Source organism: Mus caroli, unplaced genomic scaffold (assembly GCF_978045245.1).
Source record: "Mus caroli unplaced genomic scaffold, Mus_caroli_1 scaffold_9, whole genome shotgun sequence".
In the NCBI taxonomy this organism is placed as follows: Eukaryota; Metazoa; Chordata; class Mammalia; order Rodentia; family Muridae; genus Mus; species Mus caroli.
In genome coordinates, this window is record NW_028227264.1 from 42,393,814 (window position 1) to 42,415,944 (window position 22,131).

The window sequence follows — 22,131 nt, forward strand, 5'->3', positions numbered from 1 at the left end:
GGCCGAGCCACAGAGCAGGGGGGGATCGGAACACTCAGCGCTTACCTGGTCTCCCCGAAAGCCCCGGGCGGGTGTGGGATAAACACCCCACAGCTGGACGATGGAGACTGCTTCTTCTTGGAGCGCCAGATATGGAAGGTGGGGTGTTTTTTGGGGGCCTTGGACGGGCTGGCCTCCCTGGGGTCGCCCTGCGATGGTGGCGACAACGGCATCTCCTCTTGTGCCTCTTCTGCAGGCTCAGACGCAGTCCTCCCGGGGCCCAGCAGTGCTGGAAGAACTCACCTGGGCGCTAGCCTGCCCGCCCTATCACGCTCGCCGCCGGACCCCGCCCCCTTGCCCCTGCGAGGGACAGTGGAGGGTTAAAGGACAGCGACTAAGCAAGGCTGGGAGGCGGGAGCTGGCCGGGTCGCTCCACAGTGCCCCCGCGCGGTCAGGTGCAGAGGTCTCGGGAGCCTCGGGTACCACAGTCCCGCCCCTCGCCCCCGGATGCGGCGCAGCGCCGCCCCCTACCGGACATGTCGGGAACTGACCCCCCCAGCCTGGTCTGGTTTCTGTAATAGCAGGGGTGCAGCTGCAGTGGGTCACCCACTGGAGTTCCTTGGCAGCTCTTGGCAATCCGGCTGGCTGGGTGAGTGGCTGCTTAGCCAACCCCATCTGGAGAAGGATGGGAGAGGCACGTCCCCTGGCCAGGCCGCCCAGCAATTAGGACTCCTTCACTCTGGGTGGTTTGGGCAATCACGTGCTGGGCGGTTTGTGATGCTGTTTGTAAGCACTAGTGCCAACTTCTCCACTCTCCTCAAGAGTCTGAAGAATTAGTTTGGATTCGCATCCCATAAAGCATCAAGGGATTAAAAACCGCACGGAGAAGGACATTAGCGAAGCTTTGCAGTTCTGAAAGGGCTCAATATACTCCTCACAGTGAATTGAACGTCAGACCCATAAGGTGTGCGTCACATCTTTTACTGCTAGTAACTTTCTTTACTTAAGTCGCACTAATATGCAAAGGCAGTGGTATTAAGCGAAGGAAGTTCAGTAACAATCCTTTGGATATCATTAACATACGAAGAGGCTTAAGACCACTGCTCTAAAATGGAATGCCACCACACTGCAACACCTTCTTCTTCGCTTCTTTGAAGATGCAGCTCATGATTTCAATCCTTCACTTACTCATTCAGAGAACATGCGTTATTATTCCATTATTTTCTCTACATTTGTTACAAGATATAAACTACATTGTGGTAAAAGCATACAAATCATGGTGGGCCCGGGAACACATGCCTTTAATTCCAGCACTTGGGAGGCAGAGGCAGACAGATCTCTAAGTTTCAGGCCACCCTGGTGGTCTACAGAGTGAGTTCCTGGTCAGCCAGAGCTACACAGAGAAACCTTGTCTCAATAAACCAAAACCAAAACAAACCAAAAAACATAACAAAAACGAAACATAACAACAAAAGGTAAGAAAATACCTCCACTCAGTATTAATGTGTGAAAATTATTTATATTCTTGCTTCTGGCCATTAAAAAATGTATACTCCTATTGCACGGTATGACTATCCCATAGTCAACTGTGGGTGGACATATAGATTGTTTTCATGTTGGAGTTATTATAAATAAAGCTGGTGTGGTCCTCAGACATAAGCATTCATTTCTATTGGAGACACACACAGGGGTTCAAACTCAGTAAGAGGATGTGCATATATGCTCAGCATTGGTGAATTCTGCAGGGACAAGGTAACAAATGGTTTTGTAGCATTTTCATGTTTCTTCAAAAGTGTTTAAAAAATTCCAATTTTTAAAAGATCTATATACACACACACACATATATACACATACATATATATTATGTTTGTGTGTTTATGTGTGTGTGTGTGTTCTATCTGCATGTACACTTGCATGATGGAAGAGGGACTCAAATCCCATTACAGATGATTGTGAGCCACCATGTGGTTATTGGGAATTGAATCCAGGACCTCTGGAAGAGCAGTGTACTGTTCTTAACGGCTGAGCCATCTAGCCATTATCCAGTCCCCAAATTCCAGTTTTTAAATCTATTTTACACCTAATTTGAATCTGAGTCCTTTAGCTGCTTGCTAACTATAAGGAAAATGTTGGTTTTCCAGGTTCCACCTCAGAGAAAAGGAATCCATGTGGTTAAAATTTGGCAGGCTGGGAAGATGGCTCAGTGGTTAAGAGAACTGGCTGCTCTTCCAGAGGGCTTGATCGAAATCCCCATTAATGACATGGTGGCTCAAAAAAAAATTGGTGAACAGAGAAGGTATTCAAAGAAGCCATGTGGTGTGGTCAGTGTGTGAACAATGGCCACTTCTAGAGCAAAGGGCAACCAGGCATAGGAATTCCAAAGTGACTGTGTCTTGGTGGCTCATCAACAGGGAGGTGACCACTTTGTGAGTTTGTCACTGATGAATAATGAATAAGAATTTACCAGAGAGAGAAGAGAGGGCGTATATCCAAGGAAGAGAATAAACAAGATTGGCCAAAGGCAAGGATTGCAAAAGGGCATGTGTTGTTGATAGGGAAGCTGTAGAAAAGGGCACGAGGTGGGAAGAGGGGCAGGAGATGAGATGGGTCAGTCAGGCAGAGCTGGAGGGAGAGCTCATTGTAAATCAGGTTCCTGCAGCGCTGGGCCTTGGCTCCACAGGCAATAGGACTGTAGTTTGGATCTTACGTATTCCCCCAACCATATAGTGAAGGTTCAGAGTCTATTATGATGCAATTTGAAACTGATGGGCCCATTAAGTGTTAGGAGGTCTCCTGGCCATCATAGGCACATACATGAAGGAGAGAATCCTAGGCCCTGCTTCTGTCTTTCTCTTTTGTTTTACAGCAAGAGCTGAGTGGTCTTCATCTGCCATCACCCTGGGTGGCCTAGCACCAGACCCAAGAGCAGTGGGCCAACTGAACATACACCATGACTTCAAAAGAGTGGACCAGAACAAGCCCCACCTCTCCGTAAGCTGATTGTATTAGGTCTGTGTCAGACTGGCAGAAAGACAAATAGCACAGGACCCAGTTATATTCTTAGGCAGAGACGTGATGTGAACAAGCTTGGTTCTTACAAAGAAGGCTTCCCTGAATGGCTCAGAGTTGGAAGAAAATCTAAGTTGAGTCGACTAAGACCTCCTTAGCGTATTCTGCAGAAAGTCAGAAGATGGGGCCCACAAAGAAAAGGAAATGGGGACTTGAGAATGGGTCAGGGACATGTTTGCTCCAGTCAGAGACCCTGTTTCAAAAACTCTGCTTCCATAAGCATACCCTCACACACATGTGTACACACACACACACACACACACACACACACATGTTTTTAGAGGATCAGAGTTGGCAAAATAGCTCAGCAAGTAAAGTATCTTGTTATGCACACCTGGTGACCTGAGTATGATCTCAGGACTCAGTGTAGAAGGAAGGAAATGAAGCCTAAGAACTATTCTCCTCACCCCCCCCACCACACACACACACAGAATTCCCTTGGTGGAACAAAACTCTGGGCAGATGGAATCCAGGACCTGTAAGTGAGTGAGGAGGGAGAGATAAGAAAGGGTTACTAAGTAGTGAGCCTTCCAGCCTAGGCAGATAGACAGCATTAGCCTAAAACAGAAATACTGGAGAAAGACTAGTCTTTGCATATGAAAGCAAGCCTGGTTTTGAACATATTGAAGCCTGGAGGCTCCGTAGGTAGATTTAATTTAGGAATTCATCGAAAAAATGAATCTGGAGGTCATAGGTCAGAACAGCATGTGAGAAGGTATATGGTCAACTCTTCCCTCTGCCCAGATATCTGCCCTATCTCAGAGGCAAGGCCCCTTCAACCAACACTGGTTCTTTTTTCTCTATCAAATCTTGTTTGAATTTCATTTTAATCTGACAGTCTGTAGAAATGCCCATAGTTCTCCACACACCCCACAAATAAATCTTTTCTTCCTTGATCCTTAAATTGGGCCGGAAAGCTTCCTCACCAGCAAATATAACGTAGGCAGAACTTGAACACCGGAATGTAGGTCACTGCTTCTCTAAGAATCTCTCATCTGCACATTTGTTTAGAGATAATCTTGCCCTACAGTTCAGGTTGGCTTGGGATCACTAGATAGACCAGGCTGGCCTCAAATTCATAGCAATACTCCTATGTCAGCTTCCTGGTACTGCAGGAGATTACAGGCATGAGCTATCACACCCGACTTCCTTTTGGATTCTTGCTGTGTGTCTGGAGTCGCCTGTGAGTGATAAGAGGTGTGTGGAGAATTTGCAATCATCGTCCATAGACAACAGATAGCCAACCATTACATATGCGAGGCTGTCTGAGACCAGTCAGCCTCCACATAAGTCACACAGTGGTGCAGGTGTATGGAAGATGGTGTTAGATACATTGCAGCTGCCCCAGGCCAAAACTGCCTGGCAGACTCAGGAGCTAACCAAATAGTGCTCGTTGAAGGCACTCTTTTTCATTTTACAATTTATGAATATTTTAAAATTAATGACATAACATAAAATCAAAAGCAGCTAACTCGATTTCTATCTTATTTTGGACCTCTGAGGTGTACAATAAATGAGAAGCAATGGAAAATCCCAAACTATTCACTACATAAAAATTCAATTATGTCCAAGCTGCTAAATAAGAAAATGGAAACTTAACTCAAATTATTTGCAAGTGTTCGCCTAGGTTAGATAAATTATAAATCTTTTAAAAATTATTTGGGTAGACAGAACATGGACTTTTCAAGCTACTCTGAATGGCATAAAGAGTTTCATAGCACTCATATATTAAAAAGATGATGTTCGAGAGAAGACACTCTGATCCCAGGACTCTGTCACCTGTGCCCTAATCAGGATCATCTCCCTAAAGACCCATCACAATGGTCCGTGCCCCACCCACGCTCCAGAATCAGGCTTCACAGAGTCTGGTGAGGAATGAAGTATTGACCGTCTCTGATACGGAGTACCTAACAAGGGAATTCTTCCCACCTCTGTTCAAAGAGGCCAACACTCAAAGAAAAGCAAAGACAATTAAGATCCTGGTGGAGTACTGACTCTACGCTTGCCTTCATGTTGGGTTGCTGACTAATAAACCCCATTTTCAGACCTTCCAGGCTATACTGGATAGAGTAGACACATGGCTGAAATGGAAGTATTGCCCCAGGATGTACAGGCTTAAAAAGGTTGACTTCAGGGATGAACAACACCATGCTTCCTCAGATATGCAGGATGGGAGAGAGGGTAGAGACCACTTAGTAGGAACTATGCCTAAGAAGCCAATAGTGGAGGGCCACTCAAGAACAAGGAAACAGCATTTGAGGCTGTTCCATGACCTTTCCTTTATGTCTTCTCTGCATGAAGATAAACACGAAACACTGTTGTTGGAGTGGGCAAAGGAGAGGAAGAATTTCCTGCATCTGTGCTGTGAGAAGTTGGAGATCAGAGCAGTAAAAGTCTCCAAGGTCAGGAATGTGTTAAAATTTCTACAGCCAGAGTTCATCAAGGAGTTGGAACTGAATACAGTGGGGAATCTGTCCAAACTGGCAACATTCGTACCTTTCATTAGAAAGAGGAGAAACCTTCGGAAACTCATGCTCATACGCACCTTTGGAACAAGGACTTTCACTCGAGAGGAGAAGCAGAACATCAGCAAGATCGTTTCTCTGTTCTGCAAACTCAGCTGTCTCCAGCATCTCACTATTGATGATGTCTATTTTCTCACAGACCACATGAAAGAGTTGCTCAGGTGTCTGGAAGCCCCTTTGGTGTCTCTCAAGATCACCCTGTGCCAGCTCTCTCAGTCAGACTTGGAGTCATTTGCCCAGCGTTGGAACTACAGTTAGCTTAGACATCTATGCTTGAGAGGTATCACTTTAACTAACCTGGATGTCAAGCCTCTGAGAGATTTCTTAAAGCATGTTGCAGCTAATCTGCAGACTCTGGACTTAGAAGACTGTAGGATGGATGATTCTCACCTCAGGACCCTTCTGCCTGCCCTGATCAAATGCTCCCGGCCTACTAGCATCAACTTGTATGACAATGACATCTCCAAGGATGTCCTGGAGATCTTTTTGCACCACACTGCCAATCTGAGCCAGCTAGCCATAGAAATGTATCCTGCTCCATCAGAGGTCTATAATGAGTCGAAATATGTTGTAGTAGAGATATTTATTCAGCTTTGTGCTGAACTCATGGACAAACTCATGGATGTAAGGCAGCCCAATTCAGTCTGCTTTGGTTCCTATTCCTGTTATGACTGTGAGGATTGTTATTTATATGAAGATGGGGATGACACACTTTGTTTGTGCCAGGAGTAACAACAGGAATATTCCTTCCGGGTACTAAGAAATTCCTAGGGACTTGTCTCTCATCCAAAGAACCCAAAACACATGGCTTTGAACATTTTTCAATGTGCTGAAACAATGCTCCAAACTCCTGTTAGAACTGAGTCTTCACTGGCGTTCTCCTATCTATGAAATTATGGTCAGGTCTTGAAAACCTGCTATTCTCTCTGTGCTTCTCAGTCATTGGTTGGTCCTCAAGATCGTAGTCAGAACCGTTCTCTGTACACAGTAATGGAGGGATACGATGTCTAACTTTGTTTCACCTGCCCTCTCAATGTGCAATGAAGCTATTCTGACATTCCCCCTTTTGCGTCTGCCTGGTGGGTGGGTCATGTGTAAAGTCTTCAAAGTAGCAATGTATGCAAAGCCAAATCTTGAGGAAGGGAATTTTGATGAATAAGTACCAGATTGCAATTCAGGGTAATCAGGCTAGTAGGAGTTGTCTGGGCATCAAAGAGAGCTGAAACAGAAGAAAACAATGAAGAACAAAGGAGTGGGATCGCAGCCACCTTTTTAAATCCTTTTTCTTTCTAATGATTCATTGTAGTTTAGACTGACCTTGAATGCCTCATCCTCTTTCTTCCACTTACAGATTGTTGAGGTTGCTGACAGAAAACTTCCAAGGCCAGCTTGTAGACCACCTGACTATGAGGCCCTATTTGTTCTTCAGGACTCTTAACCTCTGATTGGCCTCTTGTACATTAAGGACTCCAGTAATCTCTGTCCTTTAAAAGAATTGCCAGTCCCTAGGAACTACATAACAGATGTGCCGGAGTCTACCCATTAGGTTCCCTTGCATCTATATAATCAAGTGTCGATAAAGAATGCACAAAAAAGGATGATGTTCAGTGAATTTGGAGATGGTCCATCTTAAAGCAACAGATGACAGAAAACAGATACTAAAGGGTTAAAATCTATTCTCTTAAACTGTGAGACTAAGGACTCCAAGGTACAAATCATGTACAAGTCAGTCCTTTGACAGGGACATGTGTTGTTCCACAGAAACAGATGGAAGTAGATAGGCTCTCTATCTTGAGGTATTTGGGGGGGTGCATTTAAATGTGCACAGTCTATCCTCTTCACTGGCTGGTCTACAAGAGTCTGTTTAACACACTACAGAGCCCAGTGAATCTATTTGCAGGAAAAGACCACAGAACACAGGGATTGATTCTTTCTACTTTGTGGGCCTGCCTGAGATCCTGTCCCTGAGAAACCATTTCAGTAAGAAAATATATCATGTGATACATTGTAAGACCAAGACCTTTGTCCCTCTCCATGAGGCATAAGCAGGACTGAGGGGACCAGAAAAGCAAGGAGCCCAGAGGATCTGCGTTCACACTCACACCCCTTTCCTTGACTTTACAGGGTCTCCTTGTAGAGTGGAAATTTCAGATACAGGGGCCAGCAAACTCTCTATTCCAAGATTTCACACTTAGAATTCCATCTGTCTGGCCCTTTATCTTTGTCCACAGGCTTCTCCCCCACATATGTTTGCTTGTTTAATTCATAAATATAGATTAACATAGAATTATGAGAAGAGAACAAGGAAGGTAATTCTGCTTCTAGTCATAATAGAGTAACCAGAACGGGGTTGGCTCTTAATCATAAAGAATTAGCAAGCACAGTGAGTGCTATACTACAGTAGTATCTAGACCTAAATGAGTCTAAAGAGAATAAAGTGGACTTTCTTAGTTGATGAGACACATATTGGATTTTTTTTTTTTTTGAGCTAGGGTTTCTTGATGTAGCCTTGGGTCTCCTGAATCTCTCTCTATAGAACAGGCTGGTCTCGAACTCAGAGTTTCCTGCTTCTGCCTCCCAAGTGCTGGGATTCAATGCATGCTCCACCACCTGCCTAAGAGGAAGCCGAAATGGTTGAATTTTATGGAGCAAGAATTTATTTTTTAAAACTGTACAATAAGTATCCCTGGGGTCTATTGTTGACATCAGCCTATGCATGCATGAGTAAGGTGAAACTCCACAGGGGAGGCCAGGAGTGAAGAACAGGGAGCTTATTATCTCTAGAGTTCAACACCAGGCTGAGAGTTAGATGTTCAGGCTCTGGACAGCCAAACTAGAGTTCTCACTGAATACTTGGGAAATTCAGTGAGGGTCATTCAGCAACAGAAGGGTTGACTTAATATAGAGCAGACACCACTGACAATTTGCTATTGGCTTTTGCAGATGGCTTAGCAGGCTTCGAACTTGCTACCAAGCCACGTGACCTGAGTTCAGTCCCTGCAACCCACATGGTGGAAGGCATTAAGAACTCCCATAGATTATCCTCTAACTTCCACATGCATGCTGTTGTATGTATGAGTTCATGGGTGTGTTCACACATAAATAAATAAATAAATAAATAAATAAATAAATAAATAAATAAATGTAACTTAAATTGTAAGTTTGCTCTGTGGGAACAAAGTTTATGATAAGCCTCAAAAGCTTCAAAATGAATCAAAAGTAATATGCCAAAATGAGGAAAGACATCCTCATCCAAATGAGTTGCAAAGGTTTGCCTGGATCAAATGAATTAATTATAAAACTAATTAGAAGCCCTTTAAGCCGGGCAGGGTGGTATTCTTGGAGCCGGGCCTCTAGCAACCCATTTTCCACAGGCTTCTGGAATGTACTCTGTAATGACCCATGAAATCTTTTACCAATGGAGGACCTGGAGAAAAAAAAATTCACTGTAAAATTTACAACTTAGGAAGAAAACAAAGCCCCCTTGTATGCCTCTCACATACTGACTGCAAAGAGAGAATCAACTACCAGAAGTTGTCCTCTGATCTTGGCATGCATGCTATGGCATGTGTATGGACAGACAGACAGACAAGCAGACAGACCCAGACAGACAGAAAGATAGACACAGCAGACAGACAGACACAGACAGACAGACAGACAGACAGACAGACAGACAGACACACACACACACACACAATAAAGAACTTCCGAGTGTGTCAGGAGTGTGGCTCTTTCACAGGGAACTCGCAGCTTTCTTACAGTGTAATTCAATACCTTTCCCTATTTGTTTGTGTCTTAATTCTTTTACCAGACATGCCACCTGCCTTCTGAGAGTACACCGTTTTATATGGTACCTAATCTGGCTCTGGGATCATTTCTAAGAGACTTTGGGTTTGGGTGGGGCTGGAGAGAGAGCTCGGAGCTTAAGAGGGCTAGCTGCTCTTCTAGAGGACCCAGGTTTGATTCCCAGCACCTAAGTGATGTTTCACAAATTTCCCTAACTCCAGTTCCTGGGAAACCTATGCCTTCTTCTGGTCTTTGAGGGCACCAGGCATGTATATGGTACAAAGACATACTTGCAGGCAAAGTATTCATAAACTTAAATTAGAAGAATAATATTAAGATAAGACACTTTGAAGAGGAAACAAAATGGAAAGATATAAGCAGAATCAAATAAAACCTCTATCTGTGAGCAATATAATATCTGAAGTGATAAAATTCCTCACAAAATGGGGCCAACAGCAAATAACTTCAGAACCTACAAACCTACAGAAATATCAGCAGGAACTCCCCAAAGTTTTCTAGATAAAAGAAAAAGCACAAAAGGCCACCCAAGGTAGATAGTCTGTGCTACATAGACTCATCTTAAAATACTTTTTATAGATTTATCTTATCTTGTGTGTATGAGTGTTTTGCCCGCATATATGTCTACACACTATGTGCATGCCTGGCACCCTAGGAGGTGGGGTGCCTCATGTGGGTGCTCAGAACACTCCTCCCCCTGTTCTTTCTCCACCAGCTTCTCCTCTTTCTTCACCTCTTCTTCTTGTAGCTTTTCTCGTTTGATTAAAAGCAATTCTGTGTTAGAGACTTGGCTCAGGGCTGAAGAATGTTTGCTCTTGAGAAGGGAGGGTGGAGAAAAGAGAGCATAAAACAGTGGCAGCGAGAATGGGAAGAAGCCAGTGGGGAAACTGAGGCAACCTGTGCAGAGAGAATGACAATACGTTTTCCATAGTGCTAGCCAACTTATCACAGTGAGCCCCAGAAGATGTGAAGACATTAATCAAAGGTGCAGTGGCACTCAGGAGTCTGGGACAGACAAATCTCTCTGTGAGTTCAAAGCCAGCTAGGTCTTTGTAGCAAGCCCCAGGCCAACCAAGGAGAGAAGCTGCACAGTTCAGGGAAAATGATAACAAAAATTCAGCTCTCTGACACATAAACGTGACACAAATCTGCAGTTAACTGCAAAAGACTTGGTTGTCATATATAACTTGTTTTGCTGTTGTTGAGATGGTATCATCATGTAGCCCAGTCTGGTCTCTAACTCAAAGCAATCCTCCTGCTTCAGCCTCTATGATGCAGGCATTTGCAGTAATTCACCACCAAGACTGGAATAAAATAACCTCTGAGTGGGCTGGCAAGATGGCTACGGTTGGATCTACTGGCTACCTGTTATAAATAGTATTCAGCTAGGTAGCAAGCCTGCCCCCGATTGCCTTGATTGACATGGGAAAGCCCCCCCCCCCCAATTGTGAACAGCACCTTCTGCTGGTTGTCCAGATTAAATGGGTAAGAGGTAAATAAGTAAGAAGGAAGATCATTTTTCCTTTCGCTAGCTTTGCTTTCCTCTTACCACCAGGCAGATTTATCTATTGCTGCTGCTGACTCTTTTCCTGATATCAGCATCAGTGGTCCCAAGCTTTCATAGTGGACTATGGTTCTTCAGGATATTTCCGGGCCTCTAGATTGGAACTCCAGGGGTGCACACCCAACCCTGTGAATAGCAACCATGCTCTTCACCACCCCAACTCCAGTGAGAGACAGGTGTTGTGGGGCTCTCTCCTGCTGTTGAGGCAGTCAGCTTCAGGATTAACTACTGGGTTCTCAGCTCTTAGGTGTGATTCTGATAAAACAAACACACATGCATGCCACCGAGTCCAGTCTTCTAGAGCATTCTAATAAAACGGCTCAGTTTGTAAAGGAGTTTGCTGATAAACACGGGAACCTGAAGTCAAAAGCCAATAAACCAAAATGGTGCAAGAAGAGAATACATTTCTGCAAGTTGTTCTCCGACCGTCACATGTGCATGGGTGCATGCATGCACACACACACTCATGCAAATAAATAATTGTACCTTAAAAAAAATTAGGAGGCAGACAGTGGTCCACCCATGAAGGTCTGGGACAGCCAGAAATACAAAGATAGACCCTGTCTCAAAAAAAAAAAAAAAAAAAAAAAAAAAAAGATGGAGGGCGGGCAGAAATGGCTTGATTGTTAAAGAGAACTTGCTGTTCTTGCAGAAAACCAGATTTGCTTCACAACAGCTACACGGTGGCTCGCAACCATAATAGGTAAGCCAGTTCCAGGATGTTCTAATGCCATCTTCTGGCCTCTGGGGGCACTGCATGAATGTAATATATACATTAACATCCAGGCAAAACACCCCTACACGCCATTATCACCACCATCGGCTAATGAATTAAGTTAGAAACTTTAAACCCTGTAGCCTAAGCAGCACTGAGAAGGAACTCCTTTGTAAATGACAAAAATGGTCTTGTATTGATGGAGAGCCATCTGCTGTGACAAATGTGCCACCTTGTCTAGTGGGAGAGTGTGACTCTAAGGGAGGCTATGCATATGTGAGCCAGGAGAATGAGGAAAAATCCTATAATGCTGTTTAATATTTTTGTGAACCAAAAGTCCCCTAAAATCTACTGAAAAAGAGAAAGGGGGTCACTGTGAGGAATCCACGTGGAACGCTATAGCAACATCTAAGGAGAAATTTAGAAAGAAGTCTGGAACACAGGCATTTTCCTAAGGAATCCTTTATCATCTTGGTTAGGGTTCTCTGGGAAGTGATGCTAAGATGGACTTAAGCTCAAAAATAGAGTGTTAGAGGGGATCACTGTGATGACAAATAGGAGGGACACCAAAGGCCCGGGAGGGTCAAGCATCAGCACGGAGGAGACAAGCAAGCTGACGGGAGCCAGCGCAGACTGGGAAGGTGCCCTGGGATACTCTGAAGTCTTCAAGCCCAAGTCATCAGAGACTCACATGTCCCCGCAGGAACAGGACTCAGAAGCATGTCGTTGAGCCCTTGGTCAGCTTTTCTCCCTTGCAAGGCCATTTCCCTGGCTGCCATGCAGTCTGATGCTTACTAAAAAAGTTGACCTTTTGTTGTTGATGTTTGTGGTGGTAGCTTGTTTGATTGTCTGACTAGAATATATTTTATTACATGTTGACAATTTTACACATTTAAACAATGCACCTTGATCACATTTACCCCAGCTTCCTCTCCTACTAGTCCCAGGAACCCCCAACTCTTCCCTCTCCCTCCCACAGGCATCTCTGGCCCATCCCTCTCCCCACTTCATGCCCTCTCCTTTGTGCTTTTGTTAAGAACCCACCGAATTCAATCGCTGCTGCCTGTAGGGATGCTGACTGAGCTTGTTGACTGATCTCAGGCAGTAATCATAGTTACCGTGAATTCATGGGTAAACCAACATGGTGTGTCTCAGAGATGGCATTTCACGGCACAGCTCTCTGTCTTCCCAGTCCTCTCTGTCCCTCTTCTGAGATGGTACCCAAGCTTTGGGGAGGAGGAGGAAGTTTGATAGAGATGTCAGAGTTATGACAGAGTTTTCAATACATTCTTATTCTTATCACTTTGACAAGTTATGAGTCTTTGGGAAGTTATGGCAAACACTGTAGCGAGAAGCTTCTCTGGCCACGGTGGGGGAAAGCACTCATTCATGAGCACAGAGACAAATGTCTAGAAGGAAGTTTGCCAACATATCATTCACCAAAAAAGAGTAGTAGATTCCTCCCTAGGCCCTCTGATCTCCCAACCCATGGGCTCTTGCACAGATCGACAGTACCTGGTCTGAATTCTTTCCTGTGGAGCGGCCTTAACTCTAATCCAAAAGCAGCTGGTTAACCCCATAACCTTTGTGCCATCGCTGCTTGACTTTTGGTTTTCTGTTTTGTTCGTGAGACAGTGTTTTGTTGAACAGTCCAGGCTAGCCTTGAAGTCTTGATCTTTCTGCTTCAGCCTCCCAGCTGCTTTGTGTTTTAATATATGCATCAGTATAAGTAAAATTCTAATATAAACCCTTCTCATGATCAAGAAAGTTCTAAGTTAGGCTGTGTTCTATGACTGCACAAAAAGGGACAGGGGAAATGTTCTGAGCCAAGCATTGTGGAAGATGAGGGGAGAAGACTACAAATTCATGGCTAGCCTTGGTCACAGAGAGATCTTGTCCCAGTGGAACAATTAAAAGTCAAGTTCTGAGGACATCTCCAGCTTGGTGCTTCCTGGCAGCAGCTTCAGGTGTTCTTCACCTTAGAGTTCTCCTTAGCTGACATTCTTTATTAACGAGCAGATCAACCGGCTCATCTGACCTGCTCCTGCATTGCTGTTTGACATTATCTTAACCTCCCACTTCATCTAGAAACCAAGCTGGTGTTGAGTGTGCTCTCTCTGACCTTTCTCGGGCAATACTACTCGATACTGCCTTTTTTGACTTGTGATTCCTAGATTAAATCAAGTTTGTCTCTGTCCCTCTGTCACATGGTGGTGACAGGATTGCAAATATTTTTGCTTGTTTGTTTTGTGACAAGGTCCCATTGTAGCCCAGGATCAAACTCAATAAGTAGGAGGTGACTTTGAACTGCTGATCTTCCTGTCACCATATTTGGCTTATCTTTAATTTGTACATAGAAACCTATTTATAGAAACCTGCGAATAGCTTATACTATGGGTTCAAATCTAGAATTCTATAATGTAGGCAGTAAAGAAGCTAAGTCCATGTAAATTCAATATATGAAAATAGCGAGTGGTATTTTAAAATTGGACTGAGAATCCACTCAGATAGAACAAGCAATCTGCTTTCACAGGGAGTACTCTGGACACTAAGTACTGTGGCGAGGGTAGGCTATGCCACAGAGAAGACAGCCACAGTAGCGAGTTATGCAGCGTCTGCATCTGGCTGCTCCAACACAAAAGCCACTGCCTTTATTATGTTCTCATGATTGTGTGTGGAATTGCGTTCCACAGTTCTGGGTAAAGAAACCAACCCACATAGTTCACTGCTGATGTGTTATCTGTATCTACCTCACCTGTTTCACATCCTTTTTCAGAACAGGATAAATATGAATAAATAATCCAGTAATCTATAATTCACACACCTCTCCATAAGCATTACAAATGAGAAGAAAGGCTATTTTTATTTCCTAATGCAATGGTCACGTCCTCTCTTGCAAAACCCCACTCTTCTGTGAGAATTAGGCAATGTTCTCTATTTACTGTAGGTACAAAATGCTTATCCCACATGATATGTAGATGTGTCATAGCTTAGTTCCAGAGCAGAGCTTCACTCAAGCAATTTCAAGCTTGGGTGTTGTTCCTATTAGTTATTTAGGCCAAGTTAGGAAGGGAGAACTAATAGTGACCAAGGTCTGGCCAAGAAACAATATGAAAATTTATGATGCATTTTATGCATTAAATCTGAAACCTAATGAATGATGATGAAACTCACAGTAAGGCAGCTACATCGTTTTTCTTCACGTGCGTGAGAGCTTGCCTACATGTATGTACATGTACCATGAAAGCAAAAGTCATATCTTAACTTGTAATTCCTGTGTCTAAGAGAGCCATGGAACAAAAATGCCCCTAACCCATAGTCCCCTTGCCGAAGCACACATGCTTCCTGAAATGCCTGAGGCTCTTGTTTAGAGAATAAAACAAGCCATGTTTTGACTCCCTTAAACAAGTTTGTTTGAACCATCTGCACTGAATATGCTTGATTTCATGTGGGCAGATTGTATGTGGGCAGGAAATATATCAGGATGGATGCTTGCCCCTAATAGAACCTGATGGGAAATAAAGTGGCCCTGTGGTTTTGTCTTTTTAAGCCTCTGAAATACATAATGCATGGCCAAGTATGGACTCAAGTATGGAACTTGCCAGAGTCCATCCGCCTATCCAGTATTTAATTAAAGCTTGCTTCAAATTTGGTTTAAAATTGTGGTCGTGGTCTTATTCTGGACTGGTGGTTTAACATTTTTCTGGAGGCCCCAGCAAGATTCAGACCAGCCACCCAAACTCTAAAACTGGACTGTCATTCTGAAACTCTAGAGCCAAGGAGCCACATCAGGGGGCATGTGCCTCAAGATGGTCCAAGGCTCCATGGCTGCCTTTGGTTTGTGGACTATTGGAGTGAACTGCCATGCAGAAAAATGCAGCAAGCAGCAATAGAGGCCTCCTCATGAATCATAGTCTGTTCTGTTCTCTGGGATCCTGGTCTGGGACACTCAGGGAATGGAAAGGGACCCCAATATTTCCAGGGCAAATACTAAGGCATCATTTGGCTGCCTGGTTCTGGGTTGGTTAAAAATTTTCTGTGTGTTTTGTGTATGTGGATTGGTCTGTGTTTCTTGGCGTGTCTGTAAGTTTTGTTGCACACATGGATCTGAGACAGAAATGGATATATATATATATATATATATATATATATATATATATATATATATATATATTGTATCTGCTGCCACCAGCCTCCAACCACTACCACTACCATGACTGCTTTTATGGGCGGGGCTCAGTATTTATCTCTGAGCACTTTGGTCACTGAATTCAAGTTTGCAGGAGCTCAGATGTCTTTTGGGTGTACATAACATTGGAGTTGTTTTATACTGCTCTGCCCCGACTTGCAGGGATAATCATTGGAGACCTAGGGCAGGGAAGAGAGAATGGGAAGGACAAGAAACACAAAGAGGGGGCTGGCGAGATAGCTCAGGGGTTAAGAGCATTGATTGCTCTTCCAAAGGTCCTGAGTTCAATTCCCAGCAACCACATGGTGGCTTACAACCATCTGTAATGAGATCTGACACCCTCTTCTGGAGTGTCTGAAGATAGCTACAGTGTACTTACATATAATAAATAAATAAATAAATAAATCTTTAAAAAAAAAAAAAAAGAAACACAAAGAATGAGAGAGCAAGATAATTGGACTGATTAAGCTCTGAAAACCTTATTCTGGGATTGCAATATAAGAAAGACGAGGCTTCAAGGGAGGGGGGAAGAGCCCGGGGGTCCTCCGAAGGTCAGGTGGCAATCTTCAGCTCCTGGAACCAACAGTCACAGTGTCCTCTCTACCCACAAACATTCTTTCTGTTATGACCACGAGTGTTCTCTCAGGGCTGTTTATGTAAGCTAGAAATTTTCCACAAGGTCATGGCTGAGGCCATGGCTCCCGACACTACTCTACTTTATTGAAGAGCTGGCTCTAGAGTTGGTTTATGGCTCTCCATTCTTTAGACCCAAGCACATTTAAAACTTTCATCTATGTCCTGTGTTAGTCAAGCCACCTGGCAATGTGACAGAGAGCAAAGCAGAAGAGCCGAAAAAAATTAGACTCTGTTAATGTGAACATTTGGTACCTCAAGATTCATAAGTTAATTTTATTGAGTATGGTTAAAAATCTGTAACATTTGTGGGAAAAGTGAAGTAAATCTCATAACACAGAGTTGATAGTTAAAAGTCTATGCATAAGTAATCTTAAAGGAACCATGTGACATGATTCCATTTGGGGATATAAATAACATGTGGCTTGCCACCATCTTTAGGCAACCGCATGGCTGGTTGCCACCACTCATAGGGTTGGGAAGGGTAGATGTCATTTGACTTCACCACAAATTTCTGGTTTCTTTGGAGACCAAGTTGTGTCATGTGATTTTTTTTTTTTTCTGGAAGCTGTCTTATGAGAGGATGCTTTGCTGAGGCAGACATGTGAGAGGATATTTTGTTGAGAACAGACATGTGTTTTGCTGGAAGCTGCCTTATAAAAGGACATGTTATATGTTGCTGGAGTGGATGCTTGAGAGGGTGCATGATGGTTAGAAAGAATATGAATATAACCCTACAGGGAGTGAGAGGATGCTCTTGCATTGGTTCACCTTGCAACACTTTGCTGGTCTTCACTGATCTGCGATTGTTGTGACTTCAGAGAGAGAAAAAATGCCAAAGAACTTCTCATGGTAGGTATCCTGGCTGCTTCTTGCCACTCCTGTAGACTTGTGCCAATGTGGTGGAGCCTTGCAGTTTCTTCTGGATTGAGCTGCTGCTACTGGTTTGTATTTAGTGTTTTGGACTGGACTGTTAATATCCTGACAAAGAAGATTGGAATTCCCCACAAAGAACGAGTTCTAAACAGGTCCACAACCCCCCACTTCCTATTTATCTTTCTTTACCACTTACTCTGGTAGGTGGCCTAGAAAGAGGTTGAAGTGTTTAAGAACCCTTATTAAAGTATGTATTGAAAAAAATATCTAAGCCTACACATGTGGCTGAAAGTCATCTTTTCTAGGCTTAGAGAAGACAGATGTTCACAACCATCTTGATAAAGGTGACCATGTGGACTGGGCCAACCAAGGAGGTGACAACAGATCTCTGAGATATTTTGGGGTAGGATGTATTTTTGTATGATAGTTCTTGTCATGCAAACGAAAAATTTGAAGATATGATTTTTTTAAAAAATGCTTGTTTAATAAAGTATTAAAGGTATACATCCATGCATTCATTTGCAACAAGGCACCTTGTGTTGGCAGCCAAAGTTTGTAGCATAAGAGTCATCCAGGTGGTATTGGTTTTAAAGATATGAAGGAATCATGGAGAACAACAGGGGCTTGCCAGTGTGTGACAGGGATAGGTTCCTACAGAGGACCCAGGCGCAATGTGGAGCCTAGCCTGTGTCATGTGAGAGTCACCAGAAATACTGTCAACAATGAAATGGAGCCAACTGGGATCTCGAAAGCAGGCTATGGATATGCTGCTGAGGGTAGGGCAAGAACGTGACCCAAGCCCCTCGGAAAAGCACAGAGGATTAGGAATGAAACACTGGTATTAAACACTGAATTGTCTGCACTATTAGAACTTTGTTTTACCTCTTGTAGATGGGGGGTGTGCCCCATACCTTCCCACTTGAAGTAAAAAAGTGTACGTTACTTTTGATATTGCAGGAGAATAAAGCTGAGAGATCTTTAAACTTAAGAGAAAATTTGCGAGTTTTACAGAAATTTTGAATTAAAAATTGGACATTATTTTAAGAAACAGTTTTTAAAGTTTAGTAATCTGGAGGCAGGAACTGGGGCAGAAGCCATGGAGAGGAAATACTTACCAATAGTGCTTTCTAAAGCTTACTCAATCTGTTTTCTCATACACCCAAGACCACCTGTCCAGGGGTGGCACCCCCACCTGTGAGACGGACACTCCCATACCAATCATAGACCATGAAAGCCACCCACAGGCTCGACTACAGGACAATGTTATGGCATCATTTCTGCACTTGTGGCTCCCTTCTCTCACATATCTCAGCTTGGGTCAAGTTGACAGAACTATTCAGCAGAAGCCATGAAAGCTACAACTGTACTTTCAGTCCACAGGCTCTCAGGTCACATCCCAGGGCTCCCAGGGGCTCTAGGATGTGCCCTGGTGACTCCACTAGGCTCCAGGACCAGCTTTGCTGGACGGAGGCTCTGCTAGAGAGGACTGTGGGCTTCCCCAGAAGGGTCCAAGCTTCGCTCTTTTGATGTCTAAGTAAGGTTTTTGAGACTCTCTCAACCTGTTCAGGCAGGCCACACGTTTGCTTCAAGTCAAGACTGGCTTTGAACACCCAATTCTTTCGCCTCTTGGTATAAATGCTCTGTGCTGTCAACCACTGAAACCTGGTTTTCATGTGTCTACCTCAAGGCACTCAGTCAGTACTGAAACCCCCTCTCTATCCAAACCAAGCGTGGGCTGGGAGTTCTGGTCATTTGTACAGAACCCTGCAGCAAATTAAAAAAAAGTGCTGACTGCCAGCCCCCACTTGCCCTTCCACAGCCCACTAACCTGCTTTGCTGTCTGTCCCTGCCTTCCAATGGTTGCAGTAAGCCATGGGAGCTTCTTAAAACATTGGTGTAGGCTGACCTACACCAGCAGCTTCAGTAATTAGTTGGATTAAGGGATTGAGTCCATTCTACAGTGGTCCTGGCTTGTCTCAGCCAAGACTTGTTTCAGAATGAACTTAGGCTCCGGGAAAATACCAGCCCTTCCAGCTGTGTCTCAGGCAAGTGCTGGCCTGCGGGGGCTTGCCCTGTATGAGATGGGATACGGTGGTGGTCACTCATAAGGACAACCTTCAGAGGAAGGAAAAGCACTCTTCCAAACCGAAAGCTTACTCTCAGGACCCTATGCAAGGAGAACATCCGCTGCCTCTCCCTTACCCAGGTCTAGCAGCTCCCAGACCAGTTTCCAGGGGATCAGACCCCTGGGTCTCTGCATCACAGACAAGCATGGCCCTGCCTCTGGGAGGAGCTGCCTGGTGTCTGTGCAGGTGTCATTGCAGCTTCTTCAGGGCTCTGTAAGCCTGCACAGCCTGTTCCCGCTCTTATCCCAGAATCTGCTGGCGGGCCAGTGAGGTGGCTAGAGCCGGGGACCCGCCACCAGGACCCAACAGCAGCATCTTCAGCATTAGTGATTTCTTGCCAGGAGCATCTCTGCTTGTGCTCCTCCTGGGCTGAACTGTCAGCTCTGGGGGCTGCAACACAACTTCTCCAAACTTCACAATATCTTTCAGTAGCTCCTGCTCCAATCTGTCCACGGCTCTTGCTTCCCTTTTTCTCTTGGCCTTTTCCAGTCGTCGCTTCTGGAACGCTTTTTTCCTCTAAGACTTCTTCTTGGGAGCTGCCTGCACATCTGGCTGCCGAGGGGCCTGGTTCTTGCTGGGCCTCCTGCTCCATGCGCTGGACATAGGCCACATCAGACTCCCCCTTCCTTTGCTTGAACTTGGGGACAGCAATGTCTGGCTCCTCCCCCTTCGCTTCCTTTTCCAATGTCTTCTTGAAAGCCATCTGGGCCTCCTTTTTTTCTCTTCTTGTTACTTAGCGTCTTTTTCATCTCCTGTCAGATCCTCATAATCTCTCGGAGCCGAAAAGGAATTTCTTGCTCATCCTGGTTCTTACTTAGGCTTGCAATTCACTTTCTTCTTTTCTTTGCTGCGCTGTCCCAGCCGTGAGGCCGAGCGCTGCTGTCCCCAAGCCTGCTGTTGCCACCGTGCCTGCGGCTGTCCCGAGCCTCCAAGAGCGGCCGACCGACCGCACGGTAGCCGGCACTACGCTCCCAGGCTTCGCCATGACTACCCCAGGCACGTCACAAAGAGCCTTTGACTTAAAGGCCCTTGCTAGCTCTGCACTACAGCACACATCTGATGCTCCATCACTCAAGAGGCTGAGGCAGAGACCGAAGGCTGCCATGGGTAACATAGTGAGGCTCTTTCTCAAATCTTAGTGGAGCATCCTGGCATGGTGGTACATGCCTCCAGTGACAGCACTCAGGAGGCAGAGGTAGGTCAGTCTGTCTGAGAGTTCAAAAACAGCCTAGTCTACATAGTTCTAAGACAGCCAAGGCTACATAGCGAGACCTTGTCTTTAAAAAGTAGAGTTGGACAAAACAAAACAAAACAAAAAATCCTTTATTTTCCCTCAATACCATTGTATATTATTTCTCCTGCAAGATTGCCTTATAAATCACGCCCTAAAGCCAGATTTTTCTGGCAATTGTGCACAATTCTGTCACAGCCCACTGGGGACTGCTGTAGTCATTTGTTTCCAGGTCAGACCTCTCCCCTGTTAGAATGTGACTTCCTCAAGAGCAGAAATTCTTTCTAATGTGTCTTCCTGTCCTGAGTCCCTTGGATAGCCTTGCATATAAAAGCCTGCTGAATGAATAAGGACACTGTTCTCTGAGAACAGTGATTATTTTATAAATACCTTGAGAAGGGTGGAGGGGTAGGGAACGATGACCTAGTGATATCTATCCTTCCAGAATGAGGAGATTTCATTGTTTGGATGAAAAAGAATACCAGAGCATGCTGGGAAACCTTAGCGATGGGGAGGCCCAGAAGACAGGACACAGGACAATGTTAGAAAAACCGATTAGAATAAAGAAATAAATAAGATTAGCTTCTATGTCAGTTTAGAAATACAGATCTATCTTTAAAAAGTGTTGGGCCAGCAAGATGGCTCAGAGGATGACCTGAGTTAGATCAGGCTACCCCATGCACACCATGGCATGCATATGCACATCTTCATGTTCACAAATACACACACTCATTAATGTTAGGGGAAAAAACCACAACCCAGCTTGTTAAAAAGGGAGGCTGTCATGAGTGTGTTATTCTAGAAACAAGACAAGCATGCTTCTGTCTTTCCGCAATGTCAGAATGCATTCAATAACAATAAAGTCACAAAGTTTAGGGTTCAGTGACAGCAGTTTAACTTAGCCCTCCTACCTTGGTTTCTGCCCAAGTGAATACAAGTTCTTTTTTCCAATCTTACTTACTAATATCCACTCTCACGGTACATCGTAACTGTATCCATATGTCTCTATACAGATATGTGGACTGCAGAGCAAACTCAAGTTTAACAGCCTACAGCAGAGTTTAAAGAGACTTTGGAAGTGTACTAAGAGTCTATATCCAACAATATCCAACCAGGCCAGGCTGGTGGTACATGCCTTTAATTCCAGACAGACAGATCTCTGCGAGTTGAAGGCCAGGTGGGTCTACATTGACTTGAACCACACAGCTCTAGGAGGGAGGGAACTGCTTAGGAAACGGCTGTTGGGGCTGCTGAAGTCAGATTTGGAATCAAAGAATTCAGCTTCCAGGTAAAAATCCTGAACCAGGTCTGGAGCAGGAAACCAGTTAAGCACAGGAAATGACAGGTCTGGTCCAGGTCCAGATAAGCGCACAGGTGATGCTCAGGCAGAATAGTAGGCTCCTCAACGGTGCAGAAGTAG

The 22,131-nt window shown here is 44.4% G+C and overlaps 1 protein-coding gene and 2 pseudogenes across 1 annotated transcript in view; 1 reads left to right on the forward strand and 2 right to left on the reverse strand.

Annotated features, from left to right (window-relative positions):
* The window catches only part of Crybg1 (crystallin beta-gamma domain containing 1), a 196,621-nt gene extending 196,351 nt beyond the window's left edge, over nt 1–270 (reverse strand). Inside the window, exon 1 of the mRNA XM_021174985.3 lies at nt 46–270. Coding sequence (XP_021030644.2) covers nt 46–212 — 167 coding nt within the window. The 5' untranslated portion in view covers nt 213–270. The remainder of the gene's footprint in view (nt 1–45) is intronic.
* Nucleotides 271–4,868: 4,598 nt separating this feature from the next.
* LOC110302798 (preferentially expressed antigen in melanoma-like protein 7 pseudogene) lies at nt 4,869–6,305 on the forward strand (annotated as a pseudogene).
* Nucleotides 6,306–19,613: 13,308 nt separating this feature from the next.
* Nucleotides 19,614–20,465, reverse strand: LOC110304070 (coiled-coil domain-containing protein 137 pseudogene; annotated as a pseudogene).
* Between the last annotated feature and the right edge of the window lie 1,666 nt (nt 20,466–22,131).